Source organism: Camelus bactrianus, chromosome 12 (assembly GCF_048773025.1).
Source record: "Camelus bactrianus isolate YW-2024 breed Bactrian camel chromosome 12, ASM4877302v1, whole genome shotgun sequence".
NCBI classification, from domain to species: domain Eukaryota; kingdom Metazoa; phylum Chordata; class Mammalia; order Artiodactyla; family Camelidae; genus Camelus; species Camelus bactrianus.
This window is the reverse complement of record NC_133550.1, coordinates 51,750,558-51,769,303: the sequence shown is the minus strand read 5'-3', so window position 1 is coordinate 51,769,303 and position 18,746 is coordinate 51,750,558. Positions and strand designations below refer to the sequence as shown.

At 34.9% G+C, this 18,746-nt stretch overlaps 1 protein-coding gene across 11 annotated transcripts in view; it reads left to right on the top strand.

Moving 5' to 3' along the window:
• NAV3 (neuron navigator 3) overlaps positions 1 to 18,746 on the top strand; it is an 813,571-nt gene that overhangs the window by 599,059 nt on the left and 195,766 nt on the right. For all 11 annotated transcript variants that reach the window (XM_074375364.1, XM_074375362.1, XM_045519434.2 and 8 more), the window contains 2 exons: positions 5,888 to 5,960; positions 8,424 to 8,604. In XM_074375364.1, coding sequence (XP_074231465.1) covers positions 5,888 to 5,960; positions 8,424 to 8,604 — 254 coding nt within the window. The remainder of the gene's footprint in view (positions 1 to 5,887; positions 5,961 to 8,423; positions 8,605 to 18,746) is intronic.

The following is an 18,746-nucleotide window of genomic DNA, read 5'->3' as shown; positions in this document are numbered from 1 at the left end:
AATCCTAAAATACAGTAGCAACGCATCATTTCCCTCTGCACGTAAATTTCAGTGTTTATGTCTGCATGTTTACTTAGCAGTTCAGCATTGGACTAACTGACATTTTTTGTTTCCCACAGGTTTGCCTTTTATCAGCCTATTTTAATTTTCCATTCTCATCCTCATCTTCTCTCTCTCTCTCTCTTGCTCTCTCTCTCGCTCTCTTTCTCTCTCTCTCTCAGTATGAAATATTTTCTTCCTTGTCCTCATAAAAGCAAAAGACCAGAAACTGAATTTGGGGCCAAACGCTGATAGAGCTTGCACCTGTTGATCTGTGTCATTTTATTAATTCTTCAGCCTAGTCAACAAGAATGCATTAAGGATCTTCTTTGTGCCAGACACTGTATAAAGTGCTGGGAATGGGAGGATACATGGGAGCCGTGGGATGCCAGGTCCTCCGGGTGGAGACGAGTGTGATGAGCTTTAGAGAGACACTTAGGATGCTGTCAATTCTAAATTGCCTTGCCAGAGACACTGGATTTGAGTATTTATAGTATTATGAATTATTGTTTGGTCATTTCTTCTGTTTTATTTGAATGACTGAGGCATAAAAGCTTGATATTTATCCTTGTGTAGTCAATTCACTTCCTCAGCTATTGTTTATAGCGTATGTCTCTTCTAGACACCAGAGAGAGAGAGCATTGGACAAAGTAGAAAAGAATCCTCAGGGAGCTTACTTTTTGCTAGTCAGATATATGCATGTCTGTGGATTGCCTTACATACGTATGTTGTATATGTATATTTCTTTATAAATATGAGTAAGCATATATATGTATATATGTATGTGTGTGTGTATATATATATAGAGAGAGTATGCACCCACGTGCCAGCAAACATGAGAATGAGGGAGTAGGATCAAGCCTTTTAAGAACTGATGTACTTAATCCTAAATCTGAGCCACTTCTTAGTTCTAGTCTTGCTTTCCAGCTGCTTTTGCTAGAGCTCGCCTCCCCCTTGGCATTAATACACTTTCTTCAGGTTGTTGCCTGTGCTCCACACGCTCCTGATTTTCCTTAAACGTCACTGGTTGCTTTTCCTTGGTTTCCTCTGTTGGTTTTGACTCATCTTTCCAATGGTCGTCTCCTTGGGATCCATGTTTGTCCCTCTTTTATAGCTACACACCCTTGGTGATTTAATTTAGCCCCATGGCTTTAATTCTATCTGTATGAGGATGACCCTCAAATTTGATCTCTGTCCCCAGAACTCTCAATTGAACTTCAGGATTGTGTGTCCGAATGCCTGGTCATCCTTTTGGATGTCTAACAGACCAGACAGTATGTCCAAAAATTAACTCCCTGCATCAGTCTGTTACTTTTTCATCTTAAGGCATGGAGATTGCGTCCACCTAGTTGCTGAGGCCAAAGACCTTGGCTTCATCCTTCATCCCTCTCTTTCTCTTATATGCCGCATCTTCCCATGAGATTCCTTCCACATAGATCAAGAATCTGATGACTTCTCATCACCTTACTCCCACCGTCACTGTCTGAAACATCATCATCTTTCACTTTAATTACTAGCAACAACCACCTAACAGGTTTCCATACTTCTATCCTTGTGTGGCTGGAGTCTCTTCTCAACAAAACAAGGGGCCAATCCTTTAATTTTTATTTTCAACTTAAGCAAAACTTACATAGAAAGGTATAAATATTCTAATAGAGATTGAGGCAAAACACACATAGAAAGTGTGTCAAGTCCTCCAGTCTGAAGTATATAGCTGATTGATTTTAAATGTGTATATACCTGTGTACATACTACTCAGATCAAAATAAAGGACGCTTCCAGAATGTCTGTTCCCGCTCCAACCCACCAAAGTTTATCATTGTTCTAACTTCTGTTTTCATTGTTTAGTATTGATGATCTTGAATTTAATATAAACTGAGCATCATGTAGTATATACTCTCTTGCTGGCTTCTTTTGCTCATCTTCACGTGAGAATTTCTCTGAGGTCAGTTGCTTAATCTGTAAAGATGAGGATAGATTGAGATTAGGGGCTGAAATTTGAAAACACACTGATGTCTAACCCCTACTCACAGAATTTCTGATTCTTATTATCTGGGGTCAGGTTCAGGGAAGTAGTGTATTTTAAAAGACCCCAAAGAGATCTACCATGTAGCCTCTGGATCAATTGATTCTCTCTTTCTCCCTCTCTCTCTTTTTTAATGCCTGTACTAATTTCTTCCAACAATACAAGGACCAGTTGGCCACCAGTCCTTCATTCCTCCAAGTATTCCATCCTTCCTCAAGTATACACTGAACATCTGTCAGATATCAGACATCATCCTATGTTGCTGGAATTACATGGGTCAGCAAAGTTCCTGTCTCCCAGAGGCTTCACATGTCACTAAATCCATATCTTCATCAAATTTTTAAATATAGTTGAATAAATAAATAAATAAATAAATAAATAAATAAATAAATAAATAAATAAATAAATAAATAAAACTATGAAAGCTCAACAGACTTCTCTACATCCCTATATACCTGTAAACCAAATAGAAGGAGTGAGGAGAGAAAGATCAAGAAAGGATTGACTTTGTCAAATAACCTAGTAATTTTGAGATAGTGGTTTAATTTTGGTAAAATAACTGGTTGCTTATAAAGGATTGACTCAAGTTTCAACTCATTTGCTTTTCTGTTCAAAATGATTTTATATCTAGGCAAATTAAAGGAGACAAAAGAGTTAAAATTCTTTTTCAGATCTTAGACACAGGCATACAGTTTATCAACATATCGTTAGGATTATCTGCGTGATTATATAGCCAGAATATTGAATATTGCTCTTTTTTTATGCCAGTTAACTGATTTAGCTAAATCCTTGCAGAGACCTTGCTTGTGAAGATGATTTTCCACTTTTTTATTTGTCATTGAATATAATGCTCCCCTTACCCCAAAAAAGACAACAATAGACATGTCAATGTTCTGGTCTTCTTTAGGGCAGTGGTTTCCAAATTATGGATTTGTATCCATTAATGAATCCGGAAATTCACCTAGTGGATTTTAACCAATACTTAAATAGTGTAAATAATATTAATTAATTAATTAAAATAGAAGACAGTATTCTTAGAAATATATAGAAGGCATCACAGTGATTTCAGTTTAGTAAGTGTTGATCTGTGAAACTTTTGTTTCCGTTATATTTATGCGAGTGCACATTGAGTTGTTTATAAAATAGTTTATTAAGGAACATGAAATTATTCTAAATAAAAGTTGACCCAAAATATTAGGTGTTAAAGTACAATTTGAATTTTGACAGCTTATTTAGTATCTGATTCAAATAATATTGAGAAAAAATAAAACTCACTTCAACTAATTGGATCAATTTGATAGCAAAATCACTTTTATCTGTTTGTAATTACCAAAAATGTTTAGAAATTTTTAGTTCAAAGAACAATTGTGGTTTAACATGACAAAAATAGTAACTAAAACAGTATTTATAGGACTATTTATCTGGGAAATGTTTGGGGCCAATCTATTGTTTAAATCAGAAATTATGAGAAACATGTCTCAAATTTATTAAAATAATCATTGATCAAAATATATTATTTTATAGTTAGAAAGTCTCCCGAAATTATTTTAGAGTATGCCTCTGATGAGGAAGCTAATCATATAACTGGCATTTAACATTTCTCAATGCCATTTTTTTTTTATTTTAACTTTTCACTGTGTAAAAAGTATAAATAGTACCAGCAAGCATGATTGAGTTTACAGGTGACCAGAGTTAAGTAGAGGAAGGATATTATTTTCTTAAGTTATGTTTATTATGCTGTTACACTGTTGGAAAATTAGTTTTGACCAATAAACAAATACTGACAAGTAAATACATCTTAATGGATTATCCTTAAATTGTCATATTAAATTTTGTGTTCAAATACTTATCCTGGTTCTGCTACTTAACTGCCATAGTATAATGAGAAACTGAATTAACTATCTCAAATTGTTGGTGTAAGGGAATATTACAAAACATAATAAATATAAAAGGAATGTAAGCTATATTTTGAAGATTTTTTTAATTCTTTCCTCTACTTGGACCCTCAATTTCCCTTTCTAATTTATGGCGCCTGTTGAGAGAGAGTTGATTGTCTCTAATACCCAATCTAGGCAGCAGTTTATTTTTTGCTGGTTTAAATGGTAGCTAAAAAAGCTATCTTACAAACATAATTACAGATCCTTTTCAGTAACACCTTCTTGGTCTTCCAATGACCTCATCTGTTTATATATAATAAAAATAACTAAAATTTAGGTGAGAAAAGCCTGTTAACATTTTGCAGTAAATTTTATATGTTTGGGCCAGAAATCTTACTTTCTATAAAAGGGATATAATTGATGCAAAATTAGTAACTTCAGGATAATTATGGCAAACGTTTACAAATATTCAGTTCAATTTGTCTTAATATTAGGTCACAATAATTACTTGGCATCTTTTAATTATTTTTAATCAACCTGAAAAAGTTTTTTTAAAGAACCAGTTGGATGGACACAGTGGTATATCCTATTGGTTACATTTCTTCTTTTCTTTCACTTTCCTTCCATATATAATCTTATTTCCTAGTATCAAAGTGAAATGTAAAGAAAGGACAGAAGGTGAAGTAGATTTCAGCACCATAGGTCTTCTTGGGTATTTAGATGTTGCTGGGCAGGATGAGAAGACCCACGTGGTCATATTGTCTTCAGAGTCATCAACTGTATCATGTTTTCGGATGAAAAATTTCAGTAAAACTTATTTTGAAATGAACCAGTATAATTTTTTTTTTCTCAAAGCAAATGTGTATACCATGGCTGCAATCATTTTTTAAGCAAAGAACATCTTATTGGACATTATTTAATTTTGCACAGAATTACATTTACAAAGGAACATAAATAGTTGTCCATTTTGTAAGGACAGATCCTGGAATCTATTTTTTTCTGTTTATTTTCTTTAAGAGACATTTCGACCTTACTGTGAAGCTCAGCTAGAGAGGACATTGGCAGAACTTTGTCTGTCCTGTGCGTAGCTTTTGATGAGAATTTAATAAGACAGAAAACAGTACCTTGCCAAGTATTAACTTTAAATCTGTTATTTACTTTAGAATTTCAAGATTTATGGAATACCAAAAAACCCAGGGAGATGACTCACAAAGAGCTGGAACTTTCTAGTTTCCTACAGTCTTTTAAAAAGTCTTAGATGTTTGACTTTGCTATATAATACCATGACTAATAGTGAGATCAACCCATGAATTAACATAAATTAGCCATTTGTTTTTTTTTTGCTTCTCACCCTAAATGACAGTGGCATCACCCTTTTAAATTACAAAGGCGATACCTATATTTAATAAGAAGATTCTTCAATTGTTGAAATGAAAATACAGTTTTTAAAATAAAGAATTTCTATGATTTAGGATGAAGAAAGTGCTTCATTTCTTTCATGTGTATCAACTCTTTGTCCATCTTGCTTATCTTCTGGCATACTTACCAAATATTACTAGCTGAATCTCAATTACCTACATCCTTACATTCTATGACTCACACAAGCTAGAATCTCCTCCTGTGTCGTTGCTTTAGTTGAGAGTTATTTGTGAAGCACAAAATCTAGTTTTATGTTAAGTAGGTGGGTTGCTAACTGTAAGAATGCCGTTCTTGATCAGGCCTTTATGAATTGTTTGTAAGAACCAAACTGGACAATGCAGTCTTTATATTCATTCTGCAATTAGCCAAAATAATTCTAGTTAAACTCTGGTTAAAGATCTCTAGTATGAAATGAATGTAAAGTATTCATTCTTTCTTTATCTTTCTCCCTGGCTTCATTCTAGCTCATTTATTTATTTAAAGATAATCTTCTAAGTTACTTTTTTCACTGCTTTTCATGTTGCAGATTGAAAATGTTGATGTCTGCCTTAGCTTTCTAGCAGCCAGAGGAGTAAATGTTCAAGGTCTATCTGCTGAAGGTAAGAAAAAGCGTTAATTGTCACAAATGGCACTTGTAAAAGACTTTTTATTAATGCCAGAAATGTAAAGTTGGAGTACATGGCTCTAAGATATAATAAAGGATATCAGTAAAGCTTTCAGAATAATAGAATCATAGATGTAGTGGTTATTATTGTATGCTTTAATTATGTAGATATGGTCCATATTTTGCCAAAATTTTTCTTTACATTACTGAATATATGTCAGTGGGGCAGATTAAAAAAAATATGTTATTAACAGTAGGAAGTATTTTTAGAGTCTTGAGTAGATGGATGGGGAGATGATGCTGGATAATACAGGAACATAAATACAGGAAAAATAGTGTAATTAATGCTCAAATATTATTTTATCAATAACAATTCTATGATACAGTCAAGTTGGTAGTCCTAGTCTAAGTATTTGGTCATTTTAAGTAAGTCATTATGAGTTCTTAAGTAATTAGCACTAACTTTATTAATAGCATTTTATGCAATGGCCTTAAAATCCTTAAAGGTTTAAATGATCATCACTAACGTTGAAATATAGCAAAGTGGAAAAGACAACCATATCTGTCATTCTTTTTTCTGAATCTCTTTTCCTTGCACATATATTTTTAGGAAAACTTTGGAAAATTTTCACGTAGTAGTATTCACAAAAAGAATTGCTAAAGTTATGAAATAACAAGTCCTTTGAGACCTGTATTAACAATAACTACTTTAATTAGAATATTAATTACATATATATATAAAATTCTATGAGATATTGTTAAACACTTCTGATGATTATGTTGGTTAATGTTTCTACTAAAATCAGTTTGTTCTGAAAAGCCTTTTTACCCACAGATAATAGAAATAGTAGACAATTCTAAGTCTTTAAACTTTTGCTGCCGTTGGAAAAAGAAGAATTAGGTGGCTTCCGAAATATTATGGACATACGCAAGAATTATGTACTTTTCTTAATTTTTTTCTACTAAAATTTCCTGTTATTTTAAATGTATTTTATCCTTTATATGTATATGCCATGATGCTTAATGTTAAATTACATATTTAAAGGCCAAAAAGCTTAATTCAAACCTAACTGATAGTTCTGTTACTTGGAATAAAATATAATAAAATCCTCCAGGATAATACTCTGCTTTCTAAGTGGCTAAAAGTAGGTGAGAAATGTTACTCTTTGTTTGTTTTATGTCTCTTTTTCTCTTATGATGTATTTTATTAACATAAACCTATTTTTATTTGTCTAGTAAAATATACAGTTGCTCAAAATGATTTTCTAAATTAATTAGACATACATAGTAATAAAACAATAAATTTAAAAAATTTAATAAGATCATTCAAGTATATAGGAGAAAATTAATGCTTTCTGACTGTAGCTTCATATTACTCAAGCCAACTCTTACATGTTATGGCAGCTGTGAGGAAGTTATAATAACTCAGCCTCATTTTATATGAATAATTCCAGTGTATAGTGTGTGTGACATTATAAACCATAAGAGGGCAGGACGTCTGAACAGTTTATTAATGTTTCTAAATTCCAAAAGGGAGACATAAAACCTTAACCTCACAGGAGGACGTATTTTATCGCCAACAGCAAGTTTTGTTTAAAATATGATGACAGTTTGTGTAGCCTTATTTCAAGCTGTACTTCCATCTCTTTTTCTGATGTAAAAATTATAACTTCAGGAAAAAAAGCTAGGCTCATGTTGTAGCCTACTTTGTGCACTGGACATTTTATTCAATATTAGAAAAACTTACAAGGGAGTTTATGTGTGAGAGCTAGGAATTCCACTGACATTTATTCAATTACGTTATCTACAGTTATAAGTAAGCTCATCTTTATTATTTGTTAATATGTAACATGAATTAAAAATAAAAGAGCTGGAGTATTCAAAATGGGTATCTATGATGTTGCCTGCTTTTGGGGTGATATATACATATATTTTTTCAAAATACATTGGTGTTTTAGAAGTCATTCTAACAGTTATAAATTCAGCTGCTATTTTGAGGTGCACCCATAGCTCCATCAGTATTTATAATGCACAGCAACCGGGATTGAAGTGGTTTCTTTCTCCAGCTCCCAGGCACCACTATGTTGGTGACAGCTGTGTGTATTTGTCAGGGAAGCAGAGTGCTAAATCAAACAATTAGCACAAGACAGAGAGCCCATCCATTTCCAGGAAGAAGCTAACTCTGGAAAAATTGTAGTTCAAGGTCAGCAAAGAGCATCACTTGAGTAAGCTTTGTTCTCTACCCCCTCCAGGCCTTCATACTCTCTCTGAAATTTCCAAGCTACTTAGAAATGTTAGCACAATTCAGAAAATCAGGCTTGCTTGAATCTGTGACCAAGAAAATCAAGTTGTATTTCTGTTTTTATAGATTTAGCCTAAGAGAATTGCTTCTAGAATTTTATTTGTTAAAAAAAATCATCTTATATGATACTGTTTTTATATTTTCCACTTGATACAGAAATAAGAAATGGAAACTTAAAAGCCATTCTAGGGCTGTTTTTCAGTTTGTCTCGCTACAAGCAGCAACAACACCATCAACAGCAGTATTACCAGTCCTTGGTGGAACTTCAGCAGGGCATCTCTCACGCCTCCCCTCAGGCAGAAGCCAGTCAGGCCAAAACCCAAGATATGCAGTCCAGGTAAGGAAGGGAAGCAGGGGAGGTGTTCAAAATTAATTTATTGAGATACAACCTGTTTTGAATAAATTGCTGTGAGTTTGGGAAACCTAATGATGTGGTTGTATCAGTGTGATGGGATTAGTCGATTGATGTTATAGACATTAAACCACTTTTCTTTTGCTTGAATGACCAACATTTATCACTTTTTGGGTGAAATATTTGTGTTTGTTTTCTGAAGGTGATTGTGGTTTGTATCAAAGTGTGCGGAATGTCTTTCCTGTAAGTAGTGTGGGACAGTCACCAATTATTCTTTAAAATGTGCCTGTTGAGTCCCAGTCTCCAGTTGTGTAGTTTTATTTTGTTGATGCATTTGATCAGTTAAATCATTAAATCTGTCAAAAATTTCAGATCTGTTAAACATAAGGGTTTGAGTGTTTGGGAACATACTGTTTTTGATGTGAGTGCATGTGTGTGTGTGTACGCATGTGTGTATGTGTGTGGGTACGTATATACACACGTTATGTCTGTCTGACTTGAGTCTATGGGTACACATAGACACAACGGGGTAGGGTGCTAACAAACCATAACAACTTCCTTTACTCTTCCATGACTGCTTTTTCCCAATTTGGAATTGTATCAGTCATGAATCAACCAGAGAAGCAGAACCAGTCTGAAATACTGTTAACAGATTTTTTGTAAAGAATTGGTTCACATGATCATGGAAACTGACTAGGCAAATCTGAAATCGTAAGGGCAGTCCAGCAGAAAGGACAAGCTGAGACTGTCAGCATGAGCTGAAACTGCTATAAACAGGTGGAATTTCTTCTCTCAAGGAGGCCACCGTCCTGCTCTTAAGACCATTCAAGAAGTGAATCAGGCCTACCATCCTAGTGATAAGCTAGGATCATGTCCCTTACTTAAAGTCAACTGCATGGACTTTAACCACATCCACCAAATACTTTGACAGGCACACCCACATTGGTGTTTGATGGAATGAGTGGAATTTAGTAAGCCCAGCCAAGCTGACACATCGAGAAATGATCACAGAATGAAATGAGTGGGTTTCATGCAAATTGCCCCTCTGTTTCTCATCAATGATTGGGATGTCAGATCAGCTCTATTGCATAAATAGCTAGGATTGTTTTTCTTCAGGAGGTAGAATGCCCAATAGGAAAACACTCTTTGTCATCTTCTAAAATATACACACCTATCAAACATTTGTAAATATTTAACTTTTTCCATCTCAGAAGCCAAGCCTAAAATCTAGTAATGCCGTTTACCTTGAGTTTGTTTTTGGTGATTAGTATTGACTCAAAAAGTTAAAACAGAATTCCAAAATACATTCATAAACCACTTCCCACTTCTTGTCAAATATTCAACAATTCAGAAATCCCCATCTCTTTCATCCGTCAGCCTCACATCATATTAAGCAACATTTCTGTCTCTGTACAGCCATGTAGACACTATTTCCTTTGGCAAATTTTACTCATTAGTGAATTATTAAATCAACAAGGAAAAATTATAGTTTTGCCAAAAAATATGGAATGTCTACAAATGCCATGGAGTGATAAGGGATATTTCTTATTACTCAGTAAAGCAGATGTGCTTCTGTGCTTTAAGCTTGTCTGACTTCTTGTGATGCCAAGTGAAATTGTGCAGGAATCTAAGTGAAAGACAGCATTCTCTATGGTGTAAGTTCTTTGGATTTCTGTGAGAATAGAGAAGCAGATAAAAAGGAAAGATCTTTTAAATTTTTTATTATTAATTTTGAGGGGGGGGATGGTTAGTAGAAAAAGATCTAGATTTTGAGAACTGCCAAAAATTATATTTCCTAGAGTTTGGTTTAAGCCATTTGAATGAGCAAGAAGCAGGAATAGTAGCTGGAAAAATACTGGAAATAAAGTGGTATTGTACAAAGGATGTTGACTCTGGAATTGAAATGAGATCTCATTTGTCATTGCTTTACTTCACTCTGTTTCTGTATCTACCATGTTGAATTTCTTGCCCATAATTTCTCAGTGGTTATGACCCTTTCGGGGAGATATTTTTCTATTCTTGTTGGATATGCATGGACATTATGAAATGGTATTATATTTTAAAATATTGAGCTATATTTAATAGGCATGGTCATTTTACACCATCTTGGGGAGAGCTATCTAATTTTTCTCAGTGAAGGGTTATGAAAAGCATTATTTTTACCAGTGTCCTTTAATTCTGAGACAGATTCTTTAAATATTTGTTTTGATAAATTGGATTTAATTATTTTTTGGATTGATAATTTAATAAGTGCAGAATACTTACTGTACTAAATGTAGTGCTTAGGACCCTGTTAAGTAGGAGCTCAAAGTCTTCATTTTTACAGAATTTATTATATGTTTTGGAGAATATTGTATTTCAGACAGTGATAGTTATTTCCGTGTGTATAGATTTGATATAGTTAAATAGTCTATGAATTATAATTTATGTGAACATAAATATAACAATATATCTAAACATTTTTCAAAAGCCCATATTGATAGTATAGATGGAAAAGGAATACATGTCTATACAATAGAACCAAGATAATTAAGATAGAAAAAAATCCCGATGACACATTTATCTTCATTTGCTTGAGGTGTGAGTCATAAATCATGATTTATGAAGTCTTTCTATTGATTACAAAGCTTTTCCCAAGTAAATAGCGTAAATGACCGGTTGCTCTATTATATTAGGTATTTAACCAGAAGATGTCCTTGTATTTCTCTCTGTAGACCTAAAAAAAAAAAAAAATCATAGTATGCATTGTTTCATGACAGGGCTTTGGTTTGTTCTCTTTGTTTATTTAAAATAAGTTCGCATACCTGCCTATATTTCCACAATATTTATTTTAGTCATTAAGAATTGCTATTTTGGTTTTCCTTTTTTGAGAATAACCCCAAATGTTTTCAATCAGTTTGAACACCTTTCATTCAGGCAGACATTTTGATCTAAAGGTTGACAAGTAAAATACACAGGAGAAAAAATTAAATGTGGAGCAAGAGAAATAGAGTATGGGTAACAAATTCTCCTGGCCTCCCAGCTCTTTCTCCAGTCTTGAGTGTGTGGTGTGTGTTTGTGGGTGTGTGGATGTGCGCACGTATATGTGAGCATGCCAGCCCCTGTGTGTCCTGTGTGCATGTGTGTGCATGTCTTGTGTGAATATTGAAGATCTAGTTGTTAAGAGCACACCTCTAGAATCAGACTAGCTGCCCTTAGATTCCATTTTCACCACTTCTTACCTGTGTGGTCTCAGGCAACTTACCTAACCTCTCTGTGCTTCGGGTTCTCATTTGCTAAAAGGGGATTAAAAACGGCACGGATCTCATATGATTGCTTTGAGGATTCAATGGATCAGTACGTACAGAACACTTTGAACATACTTGCACAGGTCATTCTTTTGCACAAAGACCTGCAATGGTGTCAAATAGTCTGGGCTTGCTCCCCATCTAAGGAAATGTGCTGTAGCTGATTCCTTTGCGTGGAGTGCTCTTGCTCTGACAACCCCTTGGCTAAACTTTCACCTCCTTCAAGTCAGCTGCTCCAGTGTAGCCTTCACACTGATGCTTTCCTTGACTACTCTTTCAACACTGCAGGCTGTCCGTCTCCACTCCCCACTATTGTTACTGAACTTTTCCTTCTTTTCTGTAGCTCCAATCAGTCTCTAACGTGCAATTTACTTATTTACTACATTCACTGTTTATTATTGTCACCCGCTCCAAATGGAAGCGCAGTGAGGACAGCAGTTTTGTTTTTGTTGTTTTTTTTTAACATTTTAATCCCTTTTTGAATTTCAAGGGATTAGCACAGAACCTTAAGGCATAGTAGGTTCTCAGTAATTATTTCTGAAATGAGTTAAGGTCAGAATGAGTGAATCTGCATTATAGCTTCTTCTCATTTTAAGTAGAAAGACTTTCTAACATTTGCAGTTCAATTGTAAGTCATTTAAAACGAAAATTGTATATATTTACAAAACTAGAATAGTAAAGATAAATATGTTCTTGATGTTTGGGTGGTCATGATATTGAACTAGAGTTAGTTTCAGAATGGTATGTCGTGGGACCATCAGACATTATCCAGGTGCATGGAACTATTATTAACTTCCATCCTAATGGATCCCTAACTAAAGCCCTGTTCAGTCTTTAATCTGTTTGTTAGAAATATTATGTTCCCTTTATTTTCTGGCTGTCATTCATTCATTCACTGCTATCAGTGTTACTACCGCTACACAGTACCACTCCTTCCCTAGCATGCAACTTCTGTACTGTGAGATAAGAAAACTAATTACCAAGGTCATTAGTATTTTGGCTCCACAGAAAGTAAGTAGGTAACGTGAGTGAAGTGCTTGGGCTATGAAATATCACTGATAGCTTAAAGTAATATATTTTTATAACTGCTTTCTTCTCTGTCATGTTTGTTTAGACAACCAAGTAAGTTATCTGATCTGGTATGAAGAAATGATGCCTCTAATTTGCAGCTAGTACAAAGTTTAAAAAATGTAATTACAGGCTGGTAAAAAATATGACCATGACTAATCTGACACAAACGTATTGTCTTTAAACTGTCCGAATCACTAATTTGTTTTGTTAATAAATAATATTAATATAATCATACTTATCAGTGTAAACTGATGTTAAAATACTGTTGAAAGACACGTGTTCTGAATTTATCCTGGGATGACGTGGTTGGTATAAGTTTAGTTGATGATATGTGAGGGCAGCCTTCTTCCTTGACTGCTGATCTCTTTTCTCATTTGACTTGAATAATCCACCTGTAGTCCTATGATTTTCAAACTCGGGAAACTTACTTCCACCAGTTAGTATGTCATAGGAGTTCAGGATATTTCTGCTGACCATACTCTTTCATATGTTGTGCTTTGACAGAGTTCTAGTTGACATGAAAGGTAACAGAAAGTTCCGTTTCACCAAAACCATACTCAGTGCCTGGCACATGAGTCCAGCGAACAATGAGCAGAGTTCATCTTATGAATGTCTAATTTCCCCGAGACAATCTAGAAAAACATTATAGTGAAAGAAAATTATAAAGGGAAAATTTATTTTTCTTATGTTCTGGTCTGATTATACATTAGGTGTTAGGTTAATAATACACATAAAAGATACTGTTTTTTATTTGCTAAAAGCTTAAAAAAGGGAGGTGATTTTCCCTAAAATATGGGCCTCTTAGCTTAATTGTTGTCTACATTATTAAATGATTTCTCTTCCTGTTATTAAATAGTTGGTGAATTGTACCAACCCCGAAAGAGTGATTATTTCACCACATGTACCAATATTTTATTTTTATATTATAGAGAATTAAATCAGGAAAAAAAAGAAAAATATGACTGTGAAAGAGTAGGTAACAAATTACATAGGTAGGTGAGTGTTGAAGACAGTGCTAATAAGTCTTTTTAACTAAAATAAGAGCTATTTTGGGAACTTGGGAAATTATGATCTCCGCAGAGGATCATTTACCCTCTGCTTTTCATTTTGTAGGAGAAAGTCAAGAATGTGTCTACTTGCTGTTTAGATGAACTTGCTCCTTCCTATAGGACTCATAAGTCAGACTGCAGAATCTCTGGGCACGTGTTCTTTGAGTGACTTGCCTATTCCCTTTGCAGCCCCTTCCCAAGGTTCCCGTGACCCCTGCCACACACATTGCTCTTGGAACCCCCTTCCCACAGAGGACACTTGCCTTCCTCTTTTCCAGGAAACATCATTTCCTTCTGGGAGATTTGTTCTGAAACTGGGACAGTTTACAGCTTTTCAGCCTGGAGTTATAAATCTTGAAAAGTATATAAGGAAGTTTAATTTAAGATGACAGGAAGACTCTGGTGATTTAAGCCCACATGAACCTGGCTTCAATTAGTTGCTTAACTCAGCTCTGTGTTGTGGCCTATAGTGTGGTCTTCAAAAAAGACAGTGAATCGATTAAACTTTAAAGGAAATGAAACAAAGGACATTTATGAATCTTCTTTTTCATAGCAGGATTTGTTTATTCCTAGAGAGAAATAATTGAAGGGAAAAAAATTATTCTTTACATGACTGATTTAGGAAACCAAGAGAGGGTGTAATATTGTATGTACACACACACACACACACACACACACACACTCACTCACTCACTCTCACACACTTTGCTTATGTTCTATGCTTTTATTCCACTCTTTTAAACATCCACTCATAGTTATGTTGTTAGAGATGAAGCAGCATCTATACAGTTTTGGTTATTTTAGTCAGGCAGACATGGGTTTCATTTCTGGGTACCAATGCCCAGTAGTGTGGCATTAGGCAAGTGATTTTGACCTGCTCAGGTACCAGTGTTCTTACCTCTAATATTGGAATATTGGAATGGTGGTAACTTTCTCAAAAGGGTGTTGAGAAGATCCCATGAAATAATTTATGTTTCAAATGCCTCCTTAGCACAATACTTAGCATAAAATAAACACTCAAACCAGCCACTTACATCTTCCTTCCTCCCACTTTAAGGTCATACCACATGTACAATAAAATGTATTGACCTACATCAGAAACCTCAAGTCACCTGCATCACTATTTCTTCCATGCTCAAGTCTCTCCATTGTGCTTCTAACTCTTATTAAATACATAAAAGTAATTCAAAGCAGTATCTTCATTATTTAAAAAGAACAGCCCAATGCTCAGACCTTCCCAAGCCTGGTCTAACTACACAGAAGTAACCCCATTAATGATTTTAGGTATTTTCTTTAATAGTTATTCCCATATAGCTTAATGAATTGCTACTACCACTAACTTTTTTTTTAATTCCTTTTTTTGAGGGGGAGGTATTAAGGTTTGTTTATTTATTTATTCATTTATATTTAGAGGAAGTACTGGGGATTGACCCCAGGACCTTGTGCATACTAAGCATGCACTCTACCACTTGACCTATACCCTCTCCACCACCACTAACTTTTATTCATTAATTTGGTCATTACCTTTTGGTTTATGCCCTCCCCCAGCCCCCATTAATATACTACACAGGTGTAATTAAGCACTTAGTTTGTCCCACGCACTCTTCTGAACATTGGAGATATAGCAGAGGGCAAAAGCGATGAAAGAATCCTTGGCCTTTTCAAGCTTACATTCTAGTGATAGACAAAACAGTTAAAAAATTAAATATAGACCAGTAGTTGGGCCAGCTGTTGGTAAAGAAGCATAAATCAGAAAATGGGAAATAAGATGTGTAGGAGCTATAGTTCTACAAACTTCAACAGGCCTTTGAGGAAGTTCTCACTGAGATGATTTTGTGCAAAGAGGTGATAGACCTAGCCGTGTGGTTATCCTGTAGTAGTTTCAGGTTACAGAATGACAGTGGTGAAGACCTTAAGTTAGGAGTCTGGTTTATTTCAAGGGAGGGAATTTCAAGGGTGAGATCAGAGGGAAGGAGGTAGAAAAAGAGTAGAAAATATTTCAGAGAAAGAGCAGGTGGACGCTAGTATGACTCTGTTACCATTGTAAGGGCTTTGGATTTTATTCCAGGAAAGACTGGAAACTACAAAATACCATAGGAGAAAAATAAACAGGTATAAAAATCAAAAGGTCTCTCTACCTTCTCTGTTGAGAATAGATGGTGGTGAGAAAAAGGTACAAGCAAGGAGTCATGTAGAAAAGCTTGGGCCACCATAGTGAAAGTGGAGAGAGGAGAATCAATTTCAAATATATTTTGAAGGCAGTGTCAGTAGAATTAGCTGACAGATTTGCAGTGGGATTGGAAAACAGACAGAAGACTTTTTTGGGAAGATGGTGTTTCCATCTACTGAAATGGAAACAAATGTGGGAAAGCAGGTTTGGTATGGAGAAGATCAGATACTCACTTATGACATTTCAATTTTGAAATGTCTACTAAGTGTATCTAAGTGGAGAAATTAAGGAGGCAAGTGGAAATGCAAGACTGCAGTTTAAGGGACAGGCGTAGACTATAGACAAAGATTCTGGTGATATAAGCATATAGAAATTATAAAAACTGTAAGACTATATATGATAGTATCATCAAAATCTGTGTATAGATGAAGAGAAGAGGGCTGAGTACTGGGGTCATGAGTCCACCAATATTTAGAGATCCAGGTGATATTAAGACCTGGTAGAGAAGATTAAAAAGAGACAGCCTGTGAAGTAGGAAGGAAACCAGAACCTGTTTTCTTAGAAGGCAAGTGAAGGAAGTGTTGCAATGAGTAGGGAGGGATCAGTAGTAATAATTCACGTGGAGTCCCGACTGTGTTTTTTATTCACATATTCATTCTTTCAACCCACACAACCACCCTGGGACCTATGTACTATTACTAACCCTACTTTTCAGGTAGAGAAACTGAAAATGGAAAGGCCAGTTAAATTGCATAAACTTTTATGGTGACTAATCTATAAGTTGAATTTAGGTGATCTGGCTACAGGGTTTGTGTTTCTAACCATTACCTACCTACCTGTAGGGCCTCAGCTGCATCAAATGTTGTGCATAAGCAGAATGAGTCCCGAGATACAGCCCATGGGTTCTGCCCTGGAGACTTCGATGAGAGCTTTTCCAGTAGAGTAGTTGCTGTGATACCTTGATTGGAATCTGTTCAATGGAAAACAGGAGGAAGGAATCAGAGATAGTAGACACAGATCAATAGTGAATACAGGTCTTTATAGGAGTGATACTAACATAGTTAAATCCCACTCATTTTAGTTCTTTCATTGGTTATCTTTGTAACTTTAAATAAATAATGAAATAACATCTCTAGTTCTTTTTCCATCAACTGTGGAATATCTTTCGGCATTCTCTTTTGTAAAACGTGAACATTAGCCCTTCTGTTCAGTTCTCCCCCACCCACTAACAATTCCCAACCTCTGTCATTTGCACTTTGATTTTTTTTAAAGTAAAATTCATACAATTTACATTCTATTGTGTACACATGATTCTTCCATGTGTCTTAGTATAGATCGAGTCCAAAAGTTTTAAAAACCAGTGCAGTACTTATATAATGGCTATTATAAACATGGATCAAGACATGCTCTGATTCTTTCTTATATAAACCCTTCCTTGAATGCCTATTGAAAGTTGGTATTTGTTTGCATGTAAGCATAAGTGATAGATAACAGGCCAGACTATCATCTAAAAGACCACAAATAACAAATGTAAGTGAGGAAGTAGAGAAAGGGAGCCCTTGTATTGTCCACTGTTGGTGGGAATGTAAATTAGTGCCACCACTATGGAAAACATTGTGGAGGTTTCCCAAAAACTAAAAATAGCACTACTGTATGACCCAGCAATTCCACTCTTGGGTATATATCTGAAAAAAACAAGAATACTAATTCAAAATGATACATGCACCCCAGTGTTCATAGAAGCATTTTTAAAATAATTGCCACAATATGGAAACAACCTAAGTGTCCATCAACAGATGAGTGGATAAAGAAGATAAAATACTACTTACCCATAAAAAAGAATGAAATTTTGCCATTTGTAGCAACATGGATGGACTTGGAGGGCATTATGCTAAGTGAAATAAGTCAGGCAGAGAAAGGCAAATACTGTGTAATACCATTTATACATGGAATCTAAAAAATAAAACAAACTAGTGAATATAACAACAGCAACAAAAAAAGAAACAGACTCACAGATGTAGTGGACAAACTAGTGGTTACCAGTGGAGAGAGGAGAGAAGGAAGCAGAAAGATAAGGGTAGGGGAGTAAGAGGTCTGAGCTACCATGTATAAAATAAATAAGCTACAAGGATATGTTGTACAACACAGGGAGTGTAGTCAATATTTTATAATAACTATAAATGGAAAATAACCTTTAAAGATATGAATCACTATGTTGTACACCTGAAACTTATATAATATTCTATATAAACTACACTTCAATTGAAAAAAAAAAAAAGAGCCTGAGCTCATTTAATGCTGCTTTAGAGGAATATCAGTCCAGGTAAACTGAGGGACCCCTCTGCCAGAATCATTTCTCTGCAATTATTCAGTTATTATTGTTAAAATTGCTTCTTGTCTGTTTGGATGGCTAATTAATTGATTTGTTTATGACTGGCCATAGAGTGGTCATCAGTAGTAATTGACATGGAGATTTGATTAATTTCCCTCTTTTTGTATCCCCTTCATTTTATCTGCAGTTTCCTAATTCCCTTAGTCTTGTAGGTGGGA